Here is an 11,577-nt window from a genome sequence, read left to right as displayed (position 1 = left end):
CTAAACACCACAGTAATAAGACTGAAGTTTCCTACTGTTTCATATGGTGACATATTTAAGTGCAATGAAACTTTACTATCTCTTTTTCTTACCGAATAAATAAGTAATCTCTGATTCTCTCTTAAAACTAAGTGTTGATGGAAATGGGGTATTTTGCTTTAGGTTTAAGTACATGCATGGGCTTTATTTTAATCAAATACTCACATTCAGCACAATCTGCTCTTACCCAGAAGTAGTAATACATCAATCACCTTTAAACATTTTTCTCTCCTTAGTTTTGCTGCCAACTAATTCCTCTCTGCTTCTGTCCGATGCTGAAGACTTTTACTCCTTGCTGGGGTAAGGTACCATGGGTGTCAGTTGCCCTATGGTATTTGCCAAACAACTATTATGCGTGTGAAAACCTGAACAATAAATGCCAGCAAGCTATTCACCCATGGGAGGATCACAACCAAACCAAATCCTGTTCTGATCAATTCCAACTGGATAACAATCAGGAGCAGGATCCTTGCTTGATTTTATTCACCCCAGTCCAGTGCACTATGGCCAATTATAGCACTCTTGACTCGCTTTCTCTATATATACAACTTTTAAAATCCACATAGCAGCAGTTTAACACCAGTGGTTAAACTGACTGAGCTATTGGAGAGGAGCAGGTTTCACTTTTTCACAGGGTGGCACAGTGGCACAGTGGTTAGCACTGCAGCCTCACAGCTCCAGTGACCTGGGTTCAATTCTGGGTACTGCCAGTGTGGAGTTTGCAAGTTCTGCCTGTGTCTGTGTGGGTTTCCTCCGGGTGCTCTGGTTTCCTCCCACATGCCAAAGACTTGCAGGTTGATAGGTAAATTGGCCATTAGCAATTGCCCATAGTATAGGTAGGTGGTAGGGGAATATAGGGACAGGTGGGGATGTGGTAGGAATATGGAATTAGTGTAGGATTAGTATAGATGGGTGGTCGGCACAGACTCATTGGGCCGAAGGGCCTGTTTCAATCTCTGATTTTACATAAGGTGCTAACAGGGACCCAATGGGTCATTGGGAAGGAACAAGTCTGTTAGGTGGGTCTCATGCATGAAAACGTAGCGCAGATCGGGGATAAAAGTACACCGTAGTCTTCCTGCACTTTCATAACCCACTTAATGTGGAATTTAATAAATGCCTCCACATCAGAATGTTCCCTTAAATTGCCGTCCAAGGCTCCACATACCTGCACCATGCCAGATAACGGACACTTCGGAGTTTCGTTTTCAATAATCATATCCCTCGATTGTGTGAACGTTTTGTGTGATGTTTTTGTATTGTTTTATTTAGGGCTTTTGGCTCCGCAGATCTGGATGGGAAGTTCCCGTAACGTAATTGGACAGGGTGTTGAGGCACGTGGTTGGGAAATTCTTTTCATTGAAGCGGGAATTTCCCAGGTCGGGCAAACAGCTCTATAAAAATGGGCGGCAGAGCTCAAAGCTCCGCGAACCAGCTTTCTCTGATCAGTGACAGGAGTGAATTACACATCAGCAGCTTGTTATGACTGGACGCTACACCATGGCAAGTGGAAGATCACTGCTGTACGCTGCACTGACACTGCTCACAACTGGTGAGTCTTTTGATTTGATATCCTACTTTTTACTGCATTTTATTTTTTTATTATCTACGTGTTATAATTAATTCATTATCAAACACTAATTAAAAAGATCCATTTTGGCTTCCCTCTACTTAAAAAAAATACATTTGTAAATGTAAAAAAAAATTAATTTGTATATCATCAAATCTGTAAACTTTAAAAAAGTAAAACTGTTTCTAAACTTGTAAACTTTTAAAACAATACATTTCTAAATTTTTCTAAAGCTAAATTTGTAAGTTTTTTTGTATAAATTTGTAAACCTTTTCATGAAGTTGTGAACTTTTAATTGCAATTTGTAAACTTTTATGCATTAAATTTGTAAACTTTTATGCATTAAATTTGTAAACTTTTTATCAAGTAAGTTTTTTTTATAAAGTTGAATGATTGTTTATAAATTTGTAAACATTCTTGTGGTTATAATTTTAAAATTACATTTGCAATTTTTTATAAACTTGTGCTTGTGAATTTTTTAAAATTGTAAGTTTTCCCTTTCTGGACACAGGATCTTCCTTCAAATTGGAGCTGCAGCCAAAGTCACAGCCATGGATCCGGATCGGGGAGAAGCTGGTGCTAAGCTGCCAAGCCAGTGACTGTCCCTCTCCTCGCTTCAGCTGGAGAACCGCAACCGATAAACCTCTTGGGGGAATGGTGAGCAGCCAGGGCTCAGTATCTACCCTCACCTTCGCCCCGGTAACCCAACAGAATGATGAGACGTACATCTGCACCGCAACGTGCAATGATCAGCAACAGCAGAGATCCATAGAACTGAACGTCTACTGTGAGTATTCACTCAGCACTGACTTTTTGTTTTGGATGGGGAATCATATGTTCGGGGTGATTTTTTAAAACCTAAATAATTATAAACGAATTCAACATTTGAGATGATGAAAAGTATTTTAACCCTTTCAGGGTCAGTCTTGGTATTACTTTAGTTTCTTGTCAGTAGGTTCAGAAATGTTTTCGGAGTCTATTGGTGAATGGGTTACCTGGAGCTTTGGTGGATTTGGGATAAATAGTTTAATGGTCAAGAGCGGTGCTGTCAGTTTGGTCTTTAAACTATAGGAACTGTTCGATCCCCTCTAAGTGGGACATCCTTTGTTTCTCTATCTGCAGCTTTCCCAGATGCGCTAATCCTGGAGACAGTCGGTGCACTGGAAGTCGGTAAGAAAAGCACCGTCAGATGCACCGTTCCTGATGTTTATCATGTTAGTCTGGAGGTAGAGTTGCTGAAAGGAACGACACGTTTACAACAAAAGCAGTTTTATGATCCACCAGTGACCGTCAGCTTTGATCTAACGCCTGAACTAGGGGACTCGGGACAAGAACTTACCTGCCGTGCCCAGTTACTCAACGACGAGGTACCAAACAATACTTTGGAGAAGAAGTTAACGCTACAGGTTCTGTGTAAGTATCGAGATAGAGATTTCACCCCAATGTTCAACAGTGTGAAAAAAACTAACTACAAGATTTAAACCCGCTCGCATTGTATTTACTAAAATCTTTCACCTCCCCTTTTCTATAGATCCACCCAGATTAACAAATATTTCTGTAACGCCATCTCAGCCGGTGAGAGAAAGTCAGGACATCTGGCTGACCTGTGTTACCGACAGCAACCCCTCTTCCAGAGTTGTGTGGAGCAAACTGTCAGGAGATGGCTGGTCAGTGATTGCCGAGGGGAAACTGACCCTTCAGCTGCCAGCAGCACAGGTTCGGGATACAGGAATCTACCGGTGTGAAGCTAGCAACGATCTGGGGAAAGAGACCAGGGAGCTGGAGATTCACATTCAGGGTATGTGAACCTTTCTCTTACAAAGAGGTGTTTCTCTGTTGGATCAGATTATGTTATTTTGAAACACCCTCTTGCAATTCACTAATTTCTTTCTGCATCTTCCTGCACAGGTGCCCCCAGAGATACCACTCTCTCTATCACCCCCTCTATTGTGAAGGAAGGAGACCGTGTCAGTATTACCTGCAGCAGCCACTCGAACCCCTCTGCTCAGATTGTACTGTGGAAGAAGTCAGTAAGTGGACAGATGGAGCTGGAGAATGGAACATTTATAATTGATGCAGCTCAGTTTGATGATGCCGGGCAGTATGAATGTGAGGCCATTAATGATCTGGGGACAGACACTACAACGGGGGAGCTGACTGTTCTAGGTCAGTACCCTATCTCTGAAACATTTTATTTGTATTTTATACAGTGTAAGATTAACAAAAAGAGAAATACACCATAAGTACCAACAGTCCCCGACAACATTGTTGTGTAAGGTAATGCTGGGTTTGTCCCGGAAGAGCAGACTCCATGGAAAGGAATTCCTGCTAGCAATCATCCTTTTATAAATAATGTGCTTATCAAAATGGAGGCTGTTACCACTGTCAAATAGAACACATTCCCATTGTTATTATCCACTATCAGCATCAGATGCTTCCAGGTTAGTTACAGCTTGGGGTAGGTTCAAAGTAAAGTCTCCCTTAATTTCACACACCCCCCCCCCCAAATTCTACTGGTCAGCAATCACAGAAGTGTTCCCTTGTTTCAAGTTTACCTGTTCTCATGGACTCAGATTGTTCCCAAATTCAGGGGAGCTTTGTGCTCTGTTGGTACTCATTAAAACTGGATGGAAATTTCCAAACTCAGACAGGTTATTGGCAGGAACAGGCCTGGAATGCAGTTGTACATTGCTGGCCCTTGAGGACCTTCCTTTGTTATAGCAGAAGGCATGTGGTCGGAAACATAAAGTCACAATAAGTCGCCTTTGAGCCAAATCAACCATCCACGGGTGTCTGGTGTTGCTGGGTTTTTCTGAATATAAACAGGATATCAGATTGTCAATGATTGCAAACAAATTTCTCAGGATGTGAATGTAATGGGAAATATCCTCTTCCTGCACAGGTGCCCCCAGAGATACCACTCTCTCTATCACCCCCTCTATTGTGAAGGAAGGAGACCGTGTCAGTATTACCTGCAGCAGCCACTCGAACCCCTCTGCTCAGATTGTACTGTGGAAGAAGTCAGCAAGTGGACAGATGGAGCTGGAGAATGGAACATTTATAATTGATGCAGCTCAGTTTGATGATGCCGGGCAGTATGAATGTGAGGCCATTAATGATCTGGGGACAGACACTACAACGGGGGAGCTGACTGTTCTAGGTCAGTACCCTATCTCTGAAACATTTTATTTGTATTTTATACAGTGTAAGATTAACAAAGAGAAATACACCATAAGTACCAACAGTCCCCAACAACATTGTTGTGTAAAGTAATGCTGGGTTTGTCCCGGAAGAGCAGACTCCATGGGAAGGAATTCCTGCTAGCAATCATCCTTTTATAAATAATGTGCTTATCAAAATGGAGGCTGTTACCACTGTCAAATAGAACACATTCCCATTGTTATTATCCACTATCAGCATCAGATGCTTCCAGGTTAGTTACAGCTTGGGGTAGGTTCAAAGTAAAGTCTCCCTTAATTTCACCCCCCCCCCCCCCCCAAATTCTACTGGTCAGCAATCACAGAAGTGTTCCCTTGTTTCAAATTTCACCTGTTCTCATGGACTCAGATTGTTCCCAAATTCAGGGGAGCTTTGTGCTCTGTTGGTACTCATTAAAACTGGATGGAAATTTCCAAACTCAGACAGGTTATTGGCAGGAACAGGCCTGGAATGCAGTTGTACATTGCTGGTCCCTGAGGACTTTCCTTTGTTATAGCAGAAGGCATGTGGTCGGAAACATAAAGTCACAATAAGTCGCCTTTGAGCCAAATCAACCATCCACGGGTGTCTGGTGTTGCTGGGTTTTTCTGAATATAAACAGGATATCAGATTGTCAATGATTGCAAACAAATTTCTCAGGATGTGAATGTAATGGGAAATATCCTCTTCCTGCACAGGTGCCCCCAGAGATACCACTCTCTCTATCACCCCCTCTATTGTGAAGGAAGGAGACCGTGTCAGTATTACCTGCAGCAGCCACTCGAACCCCTCTGCTCAGATTGTACTGTGGAAGAAGTCAGCAAGTGGACAGCTGGAGCTGGAGAATGGAACATTTATAATTGATGCAGCTCAGTCTGATGATGCCGGGCAGTATGAATGTGAGGCCATTAATGATCTGGGAAGGCAGATTCGGAGCAGCGAGCTCAATGTTCAAGGTTTGTAAGGAAATGAATGAATGTATCACAACATATTATTCCTTCTTGGAAAAATAAACTATTTTTACTCAAATTATTGTTCATGAAAATGTATCTTTCTTTCCCTCCCCCCGCCCCACCCCACACAGTTCTGACTATTTGGGCTCATCCTTCCAAGTTGGTCAGTGAAGGGGAGAATGTCACCATCGGCTGCATTGTTCACGGCAGTTCCTCAGCCAGCTACATCTGGAAGAAATTAGAGAACAACAGTGAAGCTGTCCTATGCTCTTCCAGCGACTCCTTTACAATCCTTGAAATAACTCAAAGTGATGCTGGACTTTATGAGGTTGAAGTGATCAATGAATTGGGGAATCAGACAGGAATTGTGGAAATAAAAATTAAGGGTAAGTAAAACATAATTTCAGCAGATTATTGCAAGTGAGTATTGGTGCTTGGAGACAGTATTTTGATTAAATTTATTTTTAACCTGTCTCTCCTACAGAAACAAAGCTAGATGCAATACCTGCTGGTGAGAATCCTACAGGAATCGTAGTAACAGTCTGTACAGGGGCAGCACTGGGATCTGCAGGATTACTGCTTAGTACTCTGTATTATATTTATCGGAGAAACAACTGCAAGGGATCATACCATATGCCAGGAGAACAGATATTGTGAATCAAGAAAGCACTGAAGGAATGAACATTCCTGCTGTTCTCGCTGTCTAATCTCCAATGTCGAACAGCTCTGCTGTTAGAAGTAGGATGGTAGAGCAGGAGATAAATGAAACATAAGATTATCCCTGTATTATGAATATGAATCAATAGCATCACTAACAGCTGGCATCCGCAGAATGGAAGGCGAGGGACACTTGAACTTAAAACACTTTATTGTAAATATTCCTCAAATATTTATGGATCTGTAGTGTATATTATGTAGATAATACTGTCCCATCAATTCACTTTAAAATGGTCGCTGGCACCAACAAATAGGCCTATGGTGTCTTATGACCCGTGGCTGCAAGGCACATAATCAGACTTCTAGTCGTCGGTAACGAAGCAGGTATGGTTTGCCAGCTGCTAACTGGTCCTAGATTTTCCCCACTCACAGTAGGTCTTGCTCCATTAAAGGGACAGGCCAGGTTACAAATTGCTGATCTCCAGTTTATGTACTTAAAATAATTCAACCTCCTGAATGTAATGCCGAAGTCTATGTATATTGAATTGTTAAGTTGCTGCTGTACTCCTTGCCAATCCATATGGGACTAATTCTGCAATTAGTTCCTGATGTATAGATCCAGGCCACTATCCACTGTGCCTGAATCCAGGTACTGACTGCTGGGTTAGATTTAGGTACTGTGTGCTGGACTAGAGCCAATCAAAGTGCTCTTATATGCTGGGACTGGAAATCTTGCTCATTATAACTTGTATACGACAAAGTAAATTAAACTCAATTTGCATTACAGTCTGCTCCTGTTAATTCAAAGGGTTTTTTTTGTGTGAAATTTTGAATTATCCAGTAATCTGAACTAAGCAACTTAATAACAATAGTATTTGCTTTTGTCCACTCCAAAAGCTTTAAATTAATGGATAATTCAAATTAAGCAACTTCAAACTACAAGCAAACTGATTATCAAAATGTATTTTTAGTACAGCTGCTAGAATTCATGTAACATTCCAATTTCCTTGCAGACAAGATGTGAAAATAATTAATTCCCAAGGTGGGAGATAAGAATTTTATTGATGCTTTTGGTGATTTAAAAGTTTTCAGTGGGTCTATTCCTGTAAATCCAGAAAGGAGTGACCAGATGGAATTAATGTTTTAATTGATTCTTAAGGTGACTGAATATCTGGAAACTATTGAGTATAAATGTATGACTGATTATATTGTATGACAATTGTGTTTTTAATAAATTGGAGATTTTTTTAAGAGCTCTTGCTGGTGATATTTTGTGAACATAGCTGGGATGGGAGTAAAATATAAAGTCACCAATGTTACTTTGCTAGTTCTGACAGAGCATGTGTCTTAAATGTGACAAGTCTTTCCATTATGGGTTTGGCGGTGCATTATCTGCAGTGATTAAATTTAGTAATCAGAAAGCAAGTTGCAGTCTCCACGCACTTTTGAACTACAGGTGAAATAAACTACCCTGGCTCCTCAAACACTTCTAAAGCTGAAATCGCAAAGAAATTGTGATAGAGATTATCAATTACACAGAAATAACTGGACCCTTTAATGTTGCCCTTTTGTAAACAAATCATTGACATCCAGGTCACAGGCCATAGTGTACAGGATATTACTAATGATAAAGAGAGTAATAGAGAAGAAAAAAATCAATGATGAAGAACTGGTTCTCTCATGCCAATTTTGGGGTTTAAAAGTTTATAAATAATTGGAGGCAGGAAAGCATGACAGAGGTGAAAAGCTTCACAGTTTTGAGCTCCTAGAAAATAAAGAGGTAAAGAAGACAACAGTGAAATAGTTTTGATATCAACACTGAAGACTGTTCATGGGCTCACCAGGCACAGTAGCATAGATAAAACAATTCTGACAGAGAGCTTGTAGGCTACAGATGACACTAGGATTGGGAATCACTGAAATAAGACTTCTCCATTGGTCCATGTGGAAGTTCAAAGGTTAGAGATTCAAATATTTTGCTGCGAGTGGAATGAAAAGCTAATACACTGAGGACATGTAATTTGTACAAATTTGATGAACATAGATTAGAACCATCGACAGAAGTACCGATGGAGCAGTAGGATTAAACAAACAGTTTAAATCAATGGCTTTGTACCTTTGGGAGTTCTGGTGCAATTGGAGGGAAGCCCAGAGTGGTCAGATAGCAGCTCTTGGTCCGAGACCAGTACCAGGAGTTCAAGTTTCAGTCAAAAGGTAACTGGAGTTTGGGTTTCAGTCAGAAAGTAACTGGAGTTTGGGTTTCAGACAGAAAGTAACTGGAGTTTGGGTTTCAGACAGACAGTACCTGGAGTTTGGGTTTCAATCAGAAAGTAACTGGAGTTTGGGTTTCAGTCAGACAGTAACTGGAGTTTGGGTTTCAATCAGAAAGTAACTGGAGTTTGGGTTTCAGTCAGACAGTAACTGGAGGTTGGGTTTCAGACAGACAGTACCTGGAGTTTGGGTTTCAGTCAGTCAGTAACTGGAGTTTGGGTTCCAGTCAGACAGTAACTGGAGTTTGGGTTTCAGTCAGACAGTAACTGGAGTTTGGGTTTCAGTCAGACAGTAACTGGAGTTTGGGTTTCAGACAGACAATAACTGGAGTTTGGGTTTCAGTCAGACAGTAACTGGAATATGGGTTTCGGTCAGACAGTAACTAGAGTTTGGGTTTCAGTCAGACAGTAACTGGAGTTTGGGTTTCGGTCAGACAGTAACTGGAGTTTGGGTTTCGGTCAGACAGTAACTGGAGTTTGGGTTTCAGTCAGACAGTAACTGGAGTTTGGGTTTCAGCCAGACAGTACCTGGCGTTTGTGTTTTGGTCAAACAGTAACTGGAATATGAGTTTCAGTCAGACAGTAACCAGAGTTTGGGTTTCGGTCAGACAGTAACTGGAGTTTGGGCTTCAGTCAGACAGTAACTGGAGTTTGGGTTTCAGACAGACAGTACCTGGCGTTTGTGTTTTGGTCAAACAGTAACTGGAATATGAGTTTCAGTCAGACAGTAACTGGAGTTTGGGTTTCAGTCAGACAGTAACTGGAGTTTGGGTTTCGGTCAGACAGTAACTGGAGTTTGGGTTTCAGCCAGACAGTACCTGGCGTTTGTGTTTTGGTCAAACAGTAACTGGAATATGAGTTTCAGTCAGACAGTAACTGGAGTTTGAGTTTCAGTCAGACATTCCCTGGAGTTTGGGTTTCAGTCAGACAGTACATGGAGTTTGGGTTTCAGTCAAACAGTAACTGGAATATGAGTTTCAGTCAGACAGTAACTGGAGTTTGGGTTTCAGTCAGACAGTAACTGGAATATGAGTTTCAGTCAGACAGTAACTGGAGTTTGGGTTTCAGCCAGACAGTACCTGGCGTTTGTGTTTTGGTCAAACAGTAACTGGAATATGAGTTTCAGTCAGACAGTAACTGGAGTTTGGGTTTCAGTCAGACAGTAACTGGAATATGAGTTTCAGTCAGACAGTAACTGGAGTTTGGGTTTCAGTCAGACAGTAACTGGAATATGAGTTTCAGTCAGACAGTAACTGGAGTTTGGGTTTCAGCCAGACAGTACCTGGCGTTTGTGTTTTGGTCAAACAGTAACTGGAATATGAGTTTCAGTCAGACAGTAACTGGTGTTTGTGTGTTGGTCAAACAGTAACTGGAATATGAGTTTCTGCCAGACAGTAACTGGAGTTTGGGTTTCAGTCAGACAGTAACTGGAGTTTGGGTTTCGGTCAGACAGTACCTGGCGTTTGTGTTTTGGTCAAACAGTAACTGGAATTTGAGTTTCAGTCAGACATTCCCTGGTGTTTGGGTATCGGTCAGACAGTACATGAAGTTTGGGTTTCAGCCAGACAGTAACTGGAGTTTGGGTTTCAGCCAGACAGTAACTGGAGTTTGGGTTTCAGTCAGACATTCCCTGGAGTTTGGGTATCGGTCAGACAGTACATGAAGTTTGGGTTTCAGCCAGACAGTAACTGGAGTTTGGGTTTCAGCCAGACAGTAACTGGAGTTTGAGTTTCAGTCAGACATTCCCTGGAGTTTGGGTTTCAGTCAGACAGTACATGGAGTTTGGGTTTCAGTCAAACAGTAACTGGAATATGAGTTTCAGTCAGACAGTAACTGGAGTTTGGGTTTCAGTCAGACAGTAACTGGAGTTTGGGTTTCGGTCAGACAGTAACTGGAGTTTGGGTTTCGGTCAGACAGTAACTGGAGTTTGTGTTTTGGTCAAACAGTAACTGGAATATGAGTTTCAGTCAGACAGTAACTGGAGTTTGAGTTTCAGTCAGACATTCCCTGGAGTTTGGGTTTCAGTCAGACAGTACATGGAGTTTGGGTTTCAGTCAAACAGTAACTGGAATATGAGTTTCAGTCAGACAGTAACTGGAGTTTGGGTTTCAGTCAGACAGTAACTGGAGTTTGGGTTTCAGCCAGACAGTACCTGCCGTTTGTGTTTTGGTCAAACAGTAACTGGAATGTGAGTTTCAGTCAGACAGTAACTGGAATATGAGTTTCAGTCAGACAGTAACTGGAGTTTGGGTTTCAGTCAGACAGTAACTGGAGTTTGGGTTTCGGTCAGACAGTAACTGGCGTTTGTGTTTTATTCAAACAGTAACTGGAATATGAGTTTCAGTCAGACAGTAACTGGAGTTTGGGTTTCAGTCAGACAGTAACTGGAGTTTGGGTTTCGGTCAGACAGTACCTGGCGTTTGTGTTTCGGTCAAACAGTAACTGGAGTTTGAGTTTCAGTCAGACATTCCCTGGTGTTTGGGTATCGGTCAGACAGTACATGAAGTTTGGGTTTCAGCCAGACAGTAACTGGAGTTTGTCTTTCGTTCAGACAGTATATGGAGTTTGGGTTTCTGTCAGACAGTATATGGAGTTTGGGTTTCTGTCAGACAGTACCTGGAGTTTGGGTTTCTGTCAGACAGTACCTGGAGTTTGTATTTCTGTCAGACAGTACCTGGAGTTTATATTTCGTTCAGACAGTACCTGGAGTTTGGGTTTCTGTCAGACAGTACCTGGAGTTTGTATTTCTGTCAGACAGTACCTGGAGTTTATATTTCGTTCAGACAGTACCTGGAGTTTGGGTTTCTGTCAGACAGTACCTGGAGTTTGTATTTCGGTCAGACAGTCCCTGGAGTTTGTATTTCTGTCAGACAGTACCTGGAGTTTGGGT

At 41.7% G+C, this 11,577-nt stretch overlaps 1 protein-coding gene across 1 annotated transcript; it reads left to right on the top strand.

Moving 5' to 3' along the window:
- The first annotated feature begins 1,455 nt into the window (after positions 1 to 1,455).
- On the top strand, positions 1,456 to 7,668 carry LOC137372975 (vascular cell adhesion protein 1-like). The gene is made up of 9 exons (XM_068037558.1): positions 1,456 to 1,591; positions 2,121 to 2,396; positions 2,732 to 3,022; positions 3,141 to 3,407; positions 3,518 to 3,775; positions 4,512 to 4,769; positions 5,506 to 5,763; positions 5,892 to 6,146; positions 6,245 to 7,668. The coding sequence occupies exons 1-9, from the start codon at positions 1,522 to 1,524 to the stop codon at positions 6,415 to 6,417; spliced, it is 2,106 nt and encodes a 701-aa protein (XP_067893659.1). The 5' UTR covers positions 1,456 to 1,521; the 3' UTR covers positions 6,418 to 7,668.
- The last annotated feature ends 3,909 nt before the right edge of the window (positions 7,669 to 11,577 follow it).

The sequence above is a fragment of the Heterodontus francisci genome, chromosome 8, assembly GCF_036365525.1.
Source record: "Heterodontus francisci isolate sHetFra1 chromosome 8, sHetFra1.hap1, whole genome shotgun sequence".
Lineage (NCBI taxonomy): Eukaryota > Metazoa > Chordata > Chondrichthyes > Heterodontiformes > Heterodontidae > Heterodontus > Heterodontus francisci.
Note: the sequence above shows the minus strand (reverse complement) of the source record. Positions and strands in the feature narration are given on the sequence as shown.

Excerpts from the sequence above, each read along its gene's own strand:
- LOC137372975 (XM_068037558.1), top strand. The coding sequence starts at position 1,522 with ATGACTGGACGCTACACCATGGCAAGTGGAAGATCACTGCTGTACGCT. Across the intron at positions 3,023-3,140 it reads GTTAACGCTACAGGTTCTGT|ATCCACCCAGATTAACAAAT; the intron begins GTAAGTATCGAG and ends CCTTTTCTATAG. Across the intron at positions 4,770-5,505 it reads GGGGGAGCTGACTGTTCTAG|GTGCCCCCAGAGATACCACT; the intron begins GTCAGTACCCTA and ends CTTCCTGCACAG.